The 18293-nt window shown below is 41.8% G+C and overlaps 1 protein-coding gene across 1 annotated transcript in view; it reads left to right on the top strand.

Annotated features, from left to right (window-relative positions):
* Nucleotides 1-18293, top strand: part of paxip1 (PAX interacting (with transcription-activation domain) protein 1) — a 113380-nt gene that overhangs the window by 68445 nt on the left and 26642 nt on the right. The window contains exons 10-13 of the mRNA XM_078424721.1: nucleotides 456-593; nucleotides 8196-8317; nucleotides 14896-15080; nucleotides 15708-15751. Of these exons, the coding sequence (XP_078280847.1) occupies nucleotides 456-593; nucleotides 8196-8317; nucleotides 14896-15080; nucleotides 15708-15751 (489 nt within the window). The remainder of the gene's footprint in view (nucleotides 1-455; nucleotides 594-8195; nucleotides 8318-14895; nucleotides 15081-15707; nucleotides 15752-18293) is intronic.

The raw sequence follows: 18293 nt of genomic DNA, 5'->3' as shown, positions 1-18293 counted from the left end.
TAATGCCTTTTCAAGTTGGTTAAACCTGAATAAATCCCTCCAGAATGATGAGATTGTTTCAGATGCGACAGTGCACACTGGCAGCAGTGATGAGTTTGCAGGTTTTTCATGCATGGCGCAGTAGTTTTGGCCAGTAGTTTCAACAACTTTCCCCAGCACCATTTCCTTTTTAAGATTAATGTACCATTATGTTCATTTGCTGCAGAACTGGTTCAAGTGTAAGCATTACTGAATTTAAATACTGCATTGTGGAATTAAAACACTTTATATTTGTTTTAACTTTGTGTTGCACAGGACTTTGTTTACCGTTGCAAATTTGATTTTTCTAATCTCCTATTGGAAAAGTTTCAAAGTGCTTGTTTAAAAAAAATAATTACTACTCACACTTCCTATTGTCTATTGTCTATTGTCATTACTGCCACATGTTCATGTTGTCGCCATCTCTTTGTTGCCAGGCCTTGAGAGACGGAAAGCGATGCGTCACCGCACACTGGCTGAACACAATCTTGAAGAAGAAGAAAATAGTTCCACCCCACAGGGGATTACATTTTCCTGTAGCTTTCCCACCAGGTGGGAAACCCTGCTCTCAACATGTGAGTAACCAGCCACAGGAATTTCACATTGGGTTTAATGAGATTATCGATTAATGAACTTCTATAACAATTCTGAGTAGTCGTCACTGTACTGCCTTGCCAACAAGCAACATAGTGCACAGTAATGCAGAAGGGTGAAGTATTTGTGGTATATTTTATTTACAGATTATCCTGCTAGATGTTTGGTTGAATTATATATTAAAAACACACTTTGCCAAGAAAGCAGAAATGGAAATCTGACCAATAGCTTCAATACGTGTTCATTTTCTAGGATTTGGATGTCACTGACATTTATAGCTCGTCCTTAATTATTCCTAGACCTTTTGAGACTTTTATTTTAAAAAATAATCACAAGTTAACAGCAATTTGGAATTTTGTGAAATTTGAACTGATCCAAATAAATCCTTTTTAGGCCATCTTTTACATTACCCATGAGAATACCTGCAAAATATTCATCCTAAATCTACCAAATCGGGAAGTAGGGAAGACTGCCTTATCAAATCAATTCACATTTTTATTCAGTTTTTGTAATGTTGTTTGCTACAGTTGTGCAGAACAATCAAGTCTATGCATTGACTTGAGAGAATAGAAGTTAAAATCTCTGCTTTATTACCTTCTGTTTCTTATTATGCTATTCTTGGGTTTTGATTTTTTTTTAAATAATCCTGTTCCCTCTGCAGGTCCCTTGGCAATGATAATCAAAGTCCTGCTGTAGTGTGTCTGCACTGTGCAATCTTTGCCTTAAACTGTACTTTGACACTGGGTTGTCTCTCAATCATGACGCCCATCAATTTGAAACTCCTTATGCTTTTCATTGGTCACCACCCTCAGTGCTAGGCTTATGTGAATTTGTCATAGAATCATACAGTGTGGAAACACGTCCTTTGTCCCAACTTGCCCACACCAACCAACATGTTCCATCTACACTAGTCCCACTTGCCTGCATTTGGCCCATTTCCCTCTAAACCTGTCCTATCTATGTACCTGTCTAATTGCTTCTTAAACTTTGCAATAGTACCTGCCTCAACTACCTCCTCCAGCAGCTCGTTCCATACACCCACCACCCTATGTCCCCTTCACCTTAAACCTATGCCCTCTAGTTCTCGATTCCCCTAGTCTGGGCAAGAGACATTATGCGTCTACACGATCCAATCCTCTCATGATTTTATGTACCTATATAAGATCACATCTCATCCTCCTGCGCTCCAGGGAATAGAATCCCAGCCTGCTCAACCTCTCCCTATAACTCTGACTCTCGAGTCCTGGCAACATCCTTGTAAATCTTCTCTGCACTCTTTCAAACTTAATAACATCTTTCCTATAACATGACCAAAACTGAACGCGGCCTCACCAATGTCTTACAACATGACCTCCCAACTTCTATACTCAATGCTGAATGATGAAGGCCAATGTGCCAAAAGACTTTTTGACCACATCATCTATCTGTGATGCCACCTTCAAGGAACTATGTACCTGCACACCTAGATCCCTCTGCTCTACCATATACTTCCCCACCTCCCAGAGTCCTACCATTGCTCAATGCTCTCAAGACAGTGGAACTAACTGTAGACTTTCAAAGAGATCCCCCTCCCCTCCCCCCACTCACCATCAACAACACCATAGTCACATCTGTGGAGTCATTTAAGTTCCTTGGAACCATCATCCCCAGGGACCTTAAATGGGGGGGCCACCATCGACTCCACAGTCAAAAAGGCCCAATAGAGGATGTACTTCCTGCGACAACTGAAGAAACACAATCTGCCACATGCAATGATGGTCCAATTCTATACTGCTATCATTGAGTCCGTCCTCACCTTCTCCATCAAAGTCTGGTTTGGCAAGCACGACATCCGGAGGCTGCAACGGATCGTTCGATCGGCTGAGAAGGTTGTTGGCTACAACCTTCCCCCCCATTGACGAACTGTACACTGCAAGGGCTAGGAAGCAAGCGGGCAAGATCATCTCTGACCCCTCTCACCCTGGCCACAAACTCTTCGAAGCACTTCCCTCTGGAAGGCGACTCCGGACTGTCAAAGCAGCCACAGCCAGACATAAAAACAGCTTTTTTCCACGAGTGATAGTTCTACTCAATAACCAAAGTCTTGTGGTCTCTTTTTTTGCTCTGGTTTATTTTCACCCACATGTTTAGACCGTAATGTTGTATCCTTATTGTTTTGATGTGGTTATGCTTTATTCTTAATTGTTAACTGTATGTGTTGTCATTTGTGAGCGGAGCACCAAGGCACATTCCTTGTATATGCATACTTGGCCAATAAACTTATTCATTCATTCATTCATTCACTGTGTAGGTCCTGCCCATGTTAGACTTTTCAAAATGTAACACCTCACATTTCTCTGTATTAAATTCCATCAACCATTCCTCAGCCCACCTGGCTCAAGGTCCTGCTGCAATTTTTGACAACCATCTTCACTATGATACCACCCACTTTTGTATCATCAGCAAATATTTTGCTAATCTTGTAACGCACATTCTCATCCAAATCATTGATTTAAGCGACATACAGTAATGGGCCCAGCACCGAACCCTGAAGCACACCACTAGTCACACGCCTCCAGTCCGAGAAGCAACCTTCTGCCATCAACCTCCGCTTTCTTCCATAAAGACAATTTTCTATCCATTCAGCTATCTCTCCTAGGACCCCTTGCGATCTAACCTTCCAGCACAGCCTACCATGGGAACCTTGTTGCATACTTTACTGAAATCCGTATACAACATCTACAGCTCTACCCTCATCGCCCTTTTTGGTCACATCTTCAAAAAACTCAAGTCAGATTCGTGAGATACGACCTCCCACGTACAAAACCATGCTGACTATCTCTAATCAGCCCTTGTCCATCTAAATGCATGTATATCCTATCCCTCAGAATACTCTCCATTAATTTTCTGACGATAGATGTTAAGCTCACTGGCCTATAGTTTCCAGCCCTTTCCCTGCAGCACTTCTTGAATAGAGGCACTACGTTTGCCACCCTCCAGTCTTCTGGCACCTTGACTATATTTAAAGACGATTTGTAAATTTCAGCCAGGGCTTCTGCAATTTCCTCGCTAGTTTCCCCACATTGTGCTTGGGTAGATCTCATTCAGCCTCGGAAATTTGTCTATCTTCATAAGGGTCAGGATCTTCAGCACCTCTTCGACCGTAAAACTGAATGTTCTCAAGCCACTTCCATTGACTGTCCCAAGTTCCTCAGTTCTCCTATCTTTATGGAAAAAACAGAGGTGAAATACTCTTTGAGGACCTTGCCCATCTCCTGCGGCTCCACACAGAGTTGACTGCTTTAATTCCTGGGGTCCCACTTTCTCTCTGGTTACCCTTTTTACCTTTATGTACTTAAAAATCTCTTGGGGTTGTCCTTAATGCTATTTGTCAGAGCTATCTCCTGTCCCCCTTTTGCCTTCTGATTTCCTTTATTAGTTTGCTCCAAACTCTTCCAGGGATACACTTGATTCCAGCTGCCTATACCTGTCCCATGCCTCCTACCTGCTCGTGACCAAAGCCTCAATTTCCCTCGTCATCCAAGCTTCCTTACGTTTGCCTGCCTTGCCCTTCACTCTAACAGAGGCGTGCATGTTCTGAGCTCTTGTCAGCACACTTTTAAAAACATCCCACTTTCCTGACATTCCTTTTCCTTCAAACAACTTACTCTAACCATTGTCTTAAAAGCTAAGTCTTTTGGATGTTATCCCAGATCTTGCCAGTATTGCACTTATGCCTTTGACCAACTTGCATGAGATAGCTCTCTTTTCCTGTCAACACTCCTTCCTACCAATACAATTTCCGTATAAATGTCCACAGCCAGTAGAAACTCCTTCTCTCAATGTCAGAGACCTGGGTTCAATTCTAATCTTGGGTGCTGTGTGTTTGGACTTTGCACCTTCTCCCTGTGTCCATGTGGGTTTTCCCCAGTTGGGCAATTTCCTTCTATGTTCTAAGATGTACGGACTGGGAAGCTAATAGGCTACAATGTACATTACTCACGATATACAGGTGAATAGTAGAAGTGCGGAATTGAAAGGAGAGTTGATGATAATATGGGCGAATAAAATACCCAAAGTGATTTTCTTATTCTGATTTGTAATGGTTTTAGGCACCTAAAGCGAGTATTTCAGCACATGAGTCTAATGGGAAGGTGGCATGTGAAAGATGAGGTCTGTTTGGATGTAAGATTATTCAAGTGAGTCTTTGTATGTCACATAAGAATTGCACAATTAGTTTTTGTCTCGTACTTGAAAGAACTTTGTTTTTCTGACAAGTTAAAGTGATTGTAAAACTCAAACTGAATTTAAATAAACCGAAATGAATACAAATAAGGAATTAGCTTAATACCGGTCGGACCCAGCCTGAGAGTGCAGGAAATGTTTCATTTAGAGATACAGTATGGAAACAGGCCCTTCAGCCCAACGAGTCCTTGCCGACCAGCGATCATACACACACTAATTCTATCTTGCACACTGGGGAGATCTTACAGAAGCCAATTAACCTACAAGCTTGGAGACCTTTGGAATCTGGGAGGAAACTGAAGCACCCGGAGGATACCCACGCAGTCACAGGAAGAACATAGAAACTCCGTACAGACAGCACCCATAGTTAGGACCGAACCCAGATCTCTGACGCTGTAAGGCAGCAACTCTACCGCTGTGCCACTGTGCTAGTTATTAAAATGTTTTATTTAAAGTGGTTATAAAGTTTTCTTCTCTGCTTCCCCCCATCAATGTACGAGATTTATTAATGCTGCCACTGCCGCTTGAACCCAGATCGTATCTGCTTTCTCTGACAATTGCTTGGATTGAGTTGTTTTATTAAGTCAATTGGAAAGTCCATTATTCAGATTCTGTGATGGCAATTTAATATATTCTAAATGACTACCGTTAAAGATAAAGTAAGAGCATAATGGTGGCTGAAACTGGCATTTTAAGTTGTATTTAATCTTGGGTTCCTATTTTTAACAGTGTCGTTGGTGCAAGTGCATCTTCTGAAGTAATGGTTAAGGTGATGTTTAAATCAACCAACAGCTACACTTCAGGGCTTATTTTCATGACCTCCCTAATAATGTCTTGGAGATGAATGACATTCTTTTGAGTCTGTTGTTATTGGTTGGGTTTGGTTAAAAGATGACCTTCGTCCACAGCCTTTATTGAGAAACTGCTATAAATAAAATGGTTAAATGCAACTGTTGCATTTAATGCACAGATTTAACGAGATGATATTCTGCCCTGGGAAAGCGTCTCAAGTTGCAGGCTCACACTGCAATCGCTCAATATTTCAACAAAATCTGAATTGCACACCTGAATGTCTTTGAGAATTAGGGAAGATGACATGTGGCTGCAGATCACGTCAGTGCACAAGATTGTGCTTTATAATTCATTGCACTCCTGTATGGGATTGATGTTGTGGACTCTGCTCTTCTGACAAAGGCTTTTAATTAAATGTCCAGACCCAAAACTGAACTCTCTGTTCTTCTCACAAACGCTGCCAGCACATTTTTCATGTCCTTGGATCGCTAGCAGCTACAGGTCTTTCCTGAGTTATGGCAGGGTTCAGTTCCTGTGAATTGTTCATAACCCGAACACATCATCTTGACTTGAATATATGTTGTCACACCTTCACCGTAGCTGAAACTGCCTCCCCAACAACATTGCCTAGGTGTTCTTCACCATGGACAAGTGGCCCCGTTTCCCTGCTATACGGTTCTGTGACTCTATCTTCACAGGGGCAACTAGGAATGGCAAATAAAGGCAGGTCTTGTCAGCAATGTCCACATCCCAAAAGTTGGACAAGTTATTAAAAATTCTAATTCATCAACAGTTAAGGTATTCACTTTTAAAGTGAGTCAGACCAAAATCGAACTCTGTATGGACTGTATATAAGCCAACCATTTGTGATTCAGGGAGGACCAGGATATTTTGTTTGTCTTTAAAAGACCCTTTTGGTTTTAAGTTTGTCAAGGCTTCTTGTTTACACTACTGCTGCTGCTATTAATGTTAATGTATTAAATAATGTACAGTGCCACTGTTGGAAGCAGCCCTGGTGTTGCTGAAGATTGTTAATACTAGCTTTAGCTAATTCACATTCCCTTTGGGTAGGTTGGGGCAAACGGCTAATTTCAGCGCACACCCATGTCAGTCACTATGGAGTGTTTTTCTATTGTTACTTCCTATCACACAAACCTTCCGCCCTGTTCTCCCACTGGCCAGGTTTTACAGCCGTTGTGAATTGCAGTCTTGTTAATATGAGCCTTTGTTTTTCTGGTGTGTTTGTGAAATCTCCTAGTGGTTTAAATATGGGTGCAGCACATACCAGCAAACTGTCGGGGTGCGAAAATCCAGATGAGGCATAAAATTACTAATTGGCTTCCATATCATTCCCATGGATCTGTCTAACAGCCTCTTAAATGGCAACAATTGGGATCATTATTAACATCCTTGCCTTTTAAGAATGGGACGAGGGTAACGATCCACTGACCACAAACTAATCGCAACCAAACCAAACAGTCTGAAGAAGGGTCCCGACCCGAAACGTCACCCATTTCTTCTATCCAGAGATGCTGCCTGTCCCACTGAGTTATTCCAGCATTTTTGTGTCTATCTCCATTTTAGATGCCTCGATCCTAACCTCCAGCATTCCAGAGGACATAATCCAAGTTTGGATGTAACTTCTGATCCCTAATACTCTCTACTCCAGGCAGCTATTTGGTAATCCTCTTCTGCACCCTCTCCAAAGACCAGTACTGCACACAATACTCCAAATGCCGAACATATATGAAGGAGAGTGCAAAAGATATATGGAGACGGAGGGAATCATCTTTGCAGAGAGTAGTGATGAACTGAAACTCTGCTTTCAAAAAGAAAATGACTAGTCGACTGAGGAAAGTTACTTCACGGGTCTAGATGGAAAAGTGAAGGGAGGTAACTGAACTGTGCAGGACCCAACATGGACCCCGAATCAATGGTAGCCTCGTGTATCCTAGCAATTTTGAGAAGAGGAATAGGTGACATTTCGGGTCATGACCGTTCAGAAGAAGCCACTGTTTGTTTTCTCCAGAGATGCTGCCTGACCCGCTGAGTTACTCCAGCATTTTGTGTCTATCTTTGGGGTAAAACCAGCATCTGCAGTTGCTTCCTACACATTCCCTAACATTTTTGAGCTTCTTTGTTCTTCGGGGTTTTAGGAGATGCGGTCAAGGTTTCTGACGTGGTCACTGTTGTGATCCATGAATTTTGTACAATTGTTCCAGTTTTATGAATGATTAACTGTAACTGAGAGTAACATGTCCTCTAGAAAGAAGCGCTGAACAGGCGAATGACATTGTGACGAGCACAACTTTAAGCTAAGATTAGCAGAGTGTGCAATAACCAGATAAAATCATTCTCCATTTGATCCCATTTCTGCAATGTTGTGCCCAAATAATCAGGGAGAGATTATTTTGTTAGTTAATCAAGAGAATCCAGAGCTATAAATAGATGTACTGGATGTAGAACAGTTGGCTTGATGATTACTTATCTCCTTTTTTTAATCCAGTGGCTTGGATGAAGTTCAATTTATTAGAATCGTGCGGTAATTTTTATTTCTATAACTACAGATGATATCCGTCACTGGATTTATGCATGGTGATCGGGATGATTTGAAGCTGATGGGCTATTTAGCAGGAGCCAAGTACACAGGCTACCTTTGCCGAAGCAATACAGTTCTCATCTGCAAAGAGTAAGTTCTTAAATTTGCAGCGATAAATAAAGTGTGTCTTTTTTTTAAGAAAAAAAAGTGTTTTGCAGATGAATTACCATGGATTATGCCAAGCATATGCAGCATTTCATTGACACAACGTGTTTATACCTGTGTTCCAATCAAATGGATGTGAGCAATTATATCTGCATTATGCAGAGTGTAGAGGTCACACGGATTGACTGCTGCATTTGCTTTGCCTGAAGAACTAATCCATCATATGAGTGGAAATGATTTCACAGAGGTAAACAGATTGTGAATGTTCACACTGAAGTGGAATGATTGATGGTGCCTTAATTATGGATCATCATTAGCACCTGTCCTTTCAAAGACTGTCGGGATTCTGTGGTGTACGGATTGTTTGGAGTAATTGCAAAATATGAAACACGGGAGAGGAATTTTGTGCTGGAAACAGAAAAATAGGTGCAGGAGTAGACCATTTGGTCCTTCGAGCCAGCACCGCCATTCAATATGAATATGGCTGATCATCTAAAATCAGTACCCCATTCCTGATTTTTCCCCATATCCCTTGATTCCTTTAGCCCTCAGAGCAAAATCTAACTCTTGAAAACGTCCAGTGAATTGGCCTCCACTGTCTTCTGTGGCAGAGAATTCCACAGATTCAGAACCCACCAGTTTTACAAAGAGAACTAATGGAGCAGACAGAAAATGCTGGGAATACCTGACAGGCCAGGCAGCATCTATGGAAAGAGAAACACTTAATATTTTAAAACCTTTCATCAGACTTGTTTCCCTTTCTGCAGACACTGCCTGACTATTAAGTGTTTCTATTTTTATTTCAGGTTTCTTCCATCTGCAGTTTTTTAAGGTACTTTATTGATACAAAGTCCTTAAAAATGTAGTCTTGGCTTGGCCTTAAAGGCCTGTTGTCCTGGTGGCATCATTGGGTGGAGGTTGCAGGGTCAACATGGCTGGGCGATGTGGTCGATGTCCTCTGCTGCTGCATGCCATGTCCGATTAGCCCCTTGGTCTCCGTGAGGCCTACAGTAACACCCGATCCAATCAATGTCTCTGGCTGCCGCAGGGCCTCCAGCAGCCTTTTCTTTCAAGAGCTCTTGAGCTCTTTTCACAGCAGTTGGTGCTGTGCCCCTTATTTTGTTTACTTTATCACCACTATGTCTCTGCATTGAAAGTCCCTCTGATGACCATTCTGATCATCTGCCAAGGCATTCTGGATCTCGCAGTTGGTAACCATTTTAACTTCCATTCCCACACATTGACCTTTCTGTCCTGGGCCTCCTCCATTGCCAGAGCCAGGCCACATGCAAACTTGAGGAATAGCACATATCTTGTGCCTGGGCAGCTTCAACCCACCAGTTTGAACATTGAATTCTCCAATTTTAGGTAACCTCTAACTATCCCTCATCCCTCCATCCTATCCCCCCCCCCCCCCCCCTCCCACACTCCCCATTTCTTCCTCTGTGCCCCACCTGGACTCCCAGGTGTTTCTCCCCACATCCCACTATTTTCCGCCCTCTGGTTTCACAATCCACAACTCTTGAAACCTGTCTCGCACCTTCTGCTCTTATACCTGGCTTTTGTTCCAACCATCTGCCTATCAACCCCTCAGCCCCCCTTCTGTCCATCTATCATTGCTGTGCTTTGTCCTACCCCTCCCCTTTTCCAGCTTTCTTCTCTTTCTGCCCCCCCCCCCCCAATCAATCTGAAGAACTGTCTCGACCCAAAACATCACCTATCCAGGTTCTCCAGAGATGCTGCCTGACCCACTGAATTACTCCAGTATTTTGTGTCCTTTTTTGTACTGTTCAAAGTCCTTGACGGAGACTTACTAGTGTCAGATTGAACCATGTTGGTGGTGTTAGGATACGTGGTCGAAAGTTTGATCAAAGGAGCATCTTGGAGGGAAAGAAAGAGGTGAGAGATTTTAGGATGTTATTCTAGTTTGGGGACCAAAGAGCTTCAATTATGGCAGAAATAAAAAGAGATACAGTAGAAATGGAAGAGCATAGAGAGTGTAGGGCTAGTGAAAATTGGTGATACATGAATGAGAGCTATCTGATCCTGATTCATGGTTTTGACATGAAACTTTAACCATTCCTGTGCTCTCCCAACGTACTAATCCTGCTTAACCCACTGAGGTCCTCCAGCAGACTGTTGCTCTTGATGCCAGCATCTGCGGTCTCATGTTTCAGGATCAGATCTTGGTGAGCACTGGAGTGATGGCAGAGAAGGACTTGCAGTGGGTTTTGGTGGAGCTCATGAACGTGCGTAGAGTGGGGAAGCCTCCTGTGATCGATCTTGCACCTTCCTGAGTAGGCCCAGCCACAGAGCTCCACTGGAATTTTACCACCGTCTGGAACCCATGACACTTGCATTATACAGTGTCCCCCATAATGTTTGAGACAAAGACCCATCATTTATTTATTTGCCTCTGTACTCCACAATTTGAGATTTGTAATAGAAAAAATCACATGTGGTTAAAGTGCACATTGTCAGATTTTATTAAAGGGTATTTTTATACATTTTGGTTTCACCATGTAGAAATTACAGGTGTGTTTGTTTATACATTGTCCCTCCTATACATAGTCCCCCCCATTGCAGGGCACCATAATGTTTGGGACGCATGGCTTCACATTGCTCAGGTGTGTCTAATTGCCTCCTAATTAATGCAGGTATAAGAGAGCTCTCAGCACCAAGTCTTTCCTCCAGTCTTTCCATCACCTTTGAAAACTTTTATTACTGTTTATCAACATGAGGACCAAAGTTGTGCCAATGAAAGTCAAAGAAGCCATTATGAGACTGAGAAACAAGAATAAAACTGTTTGAGACATCAGCCAAACCTTAGGCTCACCAAAATCAACTGTTTATACATCATTAAGAAGAAAGAGAGCACTGGTGAGCTTACTAATCTCAAAGGGACTGGCAGAAAAGTTCTCTCTATAATAAAGAAAAATCTCCAAACACCTGACCGACAGATCAGAAACACTCTTCAGGAGTCAGGTGTTGATTTGTCAATGACCACTGTCCGCAGAAGACTTCATGAACAGAAATACAGAGGCTACACTGCAAGATGCAAACCACTGGTTAGCCGCAAAAATAGGATGGCCAGGTTACAGTTTGTCAAGAAGTACTTAAAAGAGCAACCACAGTTCTGGAAAAAAGGTCCTGTGGACAGATGAGAGAAAGATTATCTTATATCAGAGTGATGGCAAGAGCAAAGTATGGAAGAGAGAAGGAACTGCCCAAGATCCAAAGCACAGCACCTCATCTGTGAAACATGTATGGCTGTTGAAGGTACTGGCTCACTTATCTTCATTGATGATACATCTGCTGATGATAGTCACATAATGGATTCTGAAGTGTACAGACACATCCTATCTGCTCAAGTTCAAACAAATGCCTCAAAACTCATTGGCCGGTGGTTCATTCTACAGCAAGACAATGATCCCAAACATACTGCTAAAGCAACAAAGGAGTTTTTCAAAGCTAAAAAATGGACAATTCTTGGGTGGCCAAGTCAATCACCCGATCTGAACCCCATTGAGCATGCCTTTTATATGCTGAAGAGAAAACTGAAGGGGACTAGTCCCCAAAACAAGCATAAGCTAAAGATGGCTGTAATACAGGCCTGGCAGAGCATCACCAGAGAAGACACCCAGCAACTGGTGATGTCCATGAATCGCAGACTTCAAGCAGGCATTGCATGCAAAGGATATGCAACAAAATACTAAACTTGACTACTTTCATTTGCATGACATTGCTGTGTCCCAAACATGATGGTGCCCTGAAATGGGGGGACGATGTATAAACACAGCTGTAATTTCTACATGGTGAAACCAAAATGTATAAAAATGGCCTTTATTAAAATCTGACAATGTGCACTTTAATGGCATATGATTTTTTTTTTTTCTATTACAAATCTCAAATTGTAGAGTACAGAGTCAAATAAATAAATTACGGGTCTTTGTCCCAAACATTATGGAGAGCACTGTAAGTACAACAGCCTTTGGAAGAAATCAGAATGGGGGAGGGGTAGGAGGCAAAGGTTATGCAAGAATGACAAGCTCCAAATTCCCAATCCTCTCCTGTCCATAGCGTTGAAGGTTGCGTGTCCCTTGAGTTAGTAAACCATGTATTCTCGGCTACTGATGATCGATTTTTGTCAAAAGAGGTGACGTGAAGGCCATGTTAATATCATACTATTTTTAAGGTGTATTTTGTGTTTTGTATAGTTGCATTTGGTTTGTCAGCAGTGAATCTTTACCCTCATCTCATTCTTAAAAGTCAAGGATGTTAATAAAGATCCCAATTGTTGTTTATTGTGCATTGCTTGCAAACAAAACCACCAACTGTTCAATACCATCTGCTGCCTTGTTAATACACAAACAACCAGCCCTGTAATATTTCTTCTGTTAGGAATGACTTCATCGCCAGCTTTTGTTCTGTAACTTTGTACATTATATGACTGAAAATTCAATGGAAGGATTTAGGCTGCATTAGCAATTGGCACAGATGTTTGTTTTGAGTAGATTCTCCAAATTAGCAACAAATAAAACCTGATCAGGTGGTTCTTGCCATCAAGGGAAATAGAAGGAAGATTCCTGCCCAAGATTTTCATCATTGATGTCATTTGTCTTGTAGCTATATCCATTTCATTGCAAAAGATTGCATTTTTTCAATATCAGTTCAGTTTAGAGGTACAGCGCGGAAACAGGCCCTGCGGCCCACCGAGCCCACGCCGACCAGTGATCCCTGCACATTAATATGATCCTACACACATTCGGGACAATTTACAATTATCCAAGCCAATTAATCTACAGTCCTGCATGTCTTTGGAGTGTGGGAGGAAACCGGGGATCCCGGAGAAAACCTACACAGGTCACGGGGAGAACTGTGCCGCCCTGGTTATGCTTGTGCTGGCTCATTGAAAGGGCTAAGCATTTGGTCCCATTGTTCGTAGTTTAGATTTTTCTTGGAAAGTATAATTTTAGATTTTTCTTGGAAAGTATAAATATCCCTTGCACATTTTCCATATGTGCAAGAGGGTGAGGGAAAGGGTAAGTCCACTCAAGGACGAAAGAGGGAATTTACTGTGTGGCTAGAAGAAGTGGGTATGATCCTGGGACACTGAAGAAAGCAAGGGATAGATTGCTGGGATTTTTTGCATCCGTTCTAATCACAGGCAAGGTACCAGAAGATTAGCGAATAGCTAATATTGTTCCTTTGTTTAAGAAGAGCAACAGACAAACCAGGAAACTATACGCCAGTAGGCTTGCAAAAGTTGAGGGACATTATTGGAGAAGATTCCTAGGAGTAGGAATTATCTGAATTTGAAAAAGCCATGGACATTTTTGGGATAGTCAGCATAGCTTTGTGTGGGATGGTCCTGTCTCCCAAATATGACCTGAGTTCATTAACAAAGCTGTTGGCTATATGGACTTTAATAAAGCATTTGACAAATGCTCTGTAAGATTGGTCCAGTAGATAAAAGCTTAGTCCCAGAAGACAGAAGTTAGTAGCAGAGTGGTATTTTTCTGACCTGAGGTATGTGACCAGAGTCGTTCCACAGGATCGGAGCTCTGACCTCGGTTTCTAATATATATCAATAATCTGCATCAAAATGTAGGTAGTCTAAACAGTAAATTGTATGGAGTTGTGCTCAGTAAGGAAGGTTGTCAAATGATACAGCGGGATATGGATCAGTTGGAAATTTGCGCAGAGCAGTAGCAGATGGAATAGCAGTCAGTACAACTGCAGACAACAAACATAGGGCAAATCATTCAACCTATTCTGGATATCCTTCCTGTGCATCCTTGATCATTGTTCTTGGCCTACTTTGAAAGTGATCTGGTAAAGAAATAATAAATTAGCGAACTTTACTATCTGGATTTAGCTGCATTTTCCAGTGGAGATCTAGACAGGTAGCTGAAAAGCTGGTCTTTTGGATCTTGAGGTAACGTTGGCCATACTGAGTTTCTAAAAATACATTTGTGAACAGATTGGACTTTTTTTTGGCAACAGATTGTCGCTAGCCTTCAATTTGTAAATAATTTATGTTTACAAGTGTAATTTTCATTTGAGATGAATTTCTCCTGGAATATTAATCGAGAATATAATGACTACCGTTGTGCGACCTGGTTTAAGCAAAACATCTGCTGCAAGATTGTTCAAAGTCCAAATCAGATAGCTCTCACTTCAATCCAACATTTTAATTGTAAATCCAAAACGCACAACTGCATTGTCCCCTGTTGTCTCAAATAGTCAATAAACAGCTACATTTCTGCAGTGTCTCTAAAGGATTCATTCCAGCCAGAGGAAGGTTGCACCTTTGGTCACCAGACAGTTATGTTCCTAATTTTACACAGGCCTCCTTTTTAAAAATAACCAAGTTTGAATGTTTGTCTTTGACTGGAAGTACAAAGTGTCTGAGATGTGGAGCAGGTGAGGTTTTCTGAGAAAACAGAAAGGGGCACGCACGTGGAAGCAATTGTGTACACTTGCCTCTCGGCTCTTCTGTGTTTGACTGATCCTTTTTGCTGAACTGATTCTATTTTCCAAATGGCTTGTCTTGAGAACAGACCGTGTGGGCTGAAATACGAGAAGGCGAAGGAGTGGAGAATACCATGCGTGAGCGCACTGTGGCTTTGCGACATTCTCCTTGGGAACTTTGACGCGTTGCGGCAGATTCAGCATAATCGCTACACAGTGTTCGGACTCCAGGATCCTCTTGCCCCCAATCCCCAACTGGTTTCAAATCTCCTAGGTAGAGTATGTCACTTTAAATTGACGAATTCTTAGTAGACTGTTTTAATGGTCGAAAGCTTAATAGATTGGGAAAATATGTGGCGCAAAATGGAAGATGCTTGGAATACAGCAGTTCAGGCAGACTGTGTGAAGAGATAAATAGGTAATAAAGAGGAAACTGCTGAATATTCAGTTAAGTTTATTGTAAGCTCTGTATGATATTTTTATTGTTTTTCCTGCCCTGCCGTATACCATCAATTTGGGATTGAATTGAAAGATACAGCATTGGAAACAGGCTCTTCGGCCCACTGAGTCCATACCGACCATCAGTCATCCGTTAACCCTAGTTCTAGGTTATCCCACTTTTGCATCAACCCCTATGCACTAGGAGTGATTAACCTATTAAACTAGCGCATCTTTGGGAAGCCGGAGCATCCCAAACTCTACACAGATAGCCTTCGAGGTCAATTCGAGGTCAGGATCGAAATCGGGTCTTTGGCGCTGTGAGGCAGCGCAACTGTGCTGCCTTGACCTATTAGCCTGTTATTATTTATTTTTAATTTTCAGATGAATTGTGGGAATTGAAATGGCATTTAACTTTGTATTGTTGACATTGTAGTGACGCTCTTTTGAATTTTGTTCTCAGCTGCTTGGCGGGTGCCTTTGAAGATCTCACCAGAGCTTTTGATGGTACGTGAACGGTTAATTAATCTGTATTGTCGATCATAGAGTCATACAGCACAGAAATATGTCCTTTGCCCAGCAAGCCCAAGAGGTCCCTTTTGCTCATAAACACTAATCACACTTCCCTACATAATGATTGTGTCCTTTTATGCCTTGTCTATTTATGTGTCTGTTCCAATGTCTCTTAAATATAGTAATTGGATTTGATCCCCCACCTCCTCCAGCAGCAAGTTTTTGATATCAACCACTCTCCATGTGGGAGGGGAAAAAATGCATCCCTCCAATCCTCTGAAACTACTTCCTCTCACTTTAAACCTTTGGCCTCTTGTTTTTGATGCCCCTATCGTAGGAAAAGGATTTTGATCATCTACCATATCTATGCCTCTCACAATATTATATACTTCCATCAGGTCACCCTTCACCCTTCTTCGCTGCAGGGAAGCCCAGCCTGTCCAACCTCCCCACAAGCAAGTCTTCCAATCCAGGCAACATCCTGGTGAGTCTCCTCTGTTCTCTTCAGCACAATCACTTCCATCTAAAGTGTAGGAAAATAACTGCAGATGCTGGTTCAAATTGAACGTAGACACAAAATGCTGGAGTAACAGCGAATCAGGCAGCATCTCAAGAGAGAAGAAATGGGTGACATTTCGGGTCGAGACCCTTCCTAAAGTGTGGTGACCAGAACTGTGGATTGTTGCAATGTTTCTTTTCCTTTATTTGTTCTGTTCATTGTCACTGGATGAAATCTATCAGCTCACACACTTGGCTTTGTGGATGAAATATCTTTTTATTTAAGAAAAGAAGTTGCTTTTCTTCAGTAATATTCCTTCCTCACTTGGCACAGAAAAAAACATTACGAGGAAAGAAAATCACTTTGTTTCATGGCTTATAACCTCGAGATCTTCCAAGGTTTTTTCCACCTCAGGAAGTGGAGTCAGCCTGGTAATGCTGGGAGCACGTAGCAGCAAATCTGCCCATAACGGATCTCAGAAAAAAAAAGTTAGTGGCATAAGAAAATAACTGCAGATGCTGGTACAAATCGATTTATTCACAAAATGCTGGAGTAACTCAGCAGGTCAGGCAGCATCTCGGGAGAGAAGGAATGGGTGACGTTTCGGGTCGAGACCCTTCTGGCTATTGGTGACCAATCCTCCCAGCCCCATATCATGACTGTAAGAATTCCATAGTGCACTCCCTTCAGCTGCTCCATCGGTGCCTGCTGCTGAATGAAATGAGGTATTCACTCAGTTTCAACACCCTACATAATGAGGCAGTCCATACATGCATGTATCAATATCAGAACAACGTGCAGAATTGATGTCATTAATAGCGAGTAACTTCACACAAAATCCCGATAGAGATCTTCCAACACGAGTGGGAAAATCAACAGAAATATCTTTATCGAATCCCCCATCATCAACATCGTGGGGGCACCATTGATCAGAAACTTAACTGGAACAGCCACATAAGTATTGATACGTATGAGTCTGCTTAAATGGCCTTTTCATAGTCACAGAGTCATACAGTATAAACATTGGTTGTTTGGTCCACCATGTCCATGTGAACTCATCTACACTAATCCCTTGTGCCACCACTTGGTCCTTAGTCTGTTAACCTTGATTCTAGTGTTTGTTCTCCTACATGATACAACATGGAGGATAGGTGTTCTGTAGTAAGTATCTTGCCCCTTACACCATCTGAGGCACAAGTCAGGTGTACGATGGAAAACACTCCACTTGCCTGATTAGGTGCAGCTCCAACAATATGCTATTCTGGACAAATGCATTTTTGCAATTTGCAGAACTTTTATCAGCAGTCCTTCTCAAGCTTGCAAATTCTACTGTTTTGGGGAGCAAGGACAGCAGTTGCAAGGGAACACTGCCACCTTCAGGTTCTCTTCCAAGTTGAACAGCATTCTGACTTGGAAATATATGGCCTTTCTTTCACCGACACTGAGTCAAATTCCCGATACTCCCTGCAGAGCAGTATTGGTGGGAGTTCATTCACGACACAGCCTGCAACACTTCCAAAATATGCCTCAATGCCACCTTCTCAACAGCAGTTATGGGAAATAAGTTCTGTTCTTGGTGACAATATGCACATCCCTTGAAAGAATAAAAAGGTAGAATGTGATAATCATTGCTTAATCTATTTTAGTTTAGATGGCTGAGTGATAAAATATTTGCTGGGATGCTAGGAATTGTACCAGTCCTATTATAATGCTTGTACCTTTATGCCCACATGGTCTGGTTCTCTGGGCACGTCAGCCCTGTTTATCGAAGGTTTTAGAAATTGTCAGTTTAAAAATAAAAACACTGTTAATTACCATTTAATTCCTGAAAGGGATATTTGACCATTTGATGAATATGTCCTTGCTCTGACAAAATTAGAAGTAGCTGTAGGCAATTGTATCCAGATTTTAGGTCTGAGAGCATGTTCCTGCTGCCATGATGCTAATGACGTGCAGATTTAAAGTATAAAACTGACATATTATAAATATTATAAATGACATCAACTAATAACTTGATAAAAATTCTTACGTTACTCT

This window comes from Rhinoraja longicauda, chromosome 2 (genome assembly GCF_053455715.1).
Source record: "Rhinoraja longicauda isolate Sanriku21f chromosome 2, sRhiLon1.1, whole genome shotgun sequence".
NCBI classification, from domain to species: domain Eukaryota; kingdom Metazoa; phylum Chordata; class Chondrichthyes; order Rajiformes; family Arhynchobatidae; genus Rhinoraja; species Rhinoraja longicauda.
This window is presented reverse-complemented; position numbering and strand designations above follow the sequence as displayed.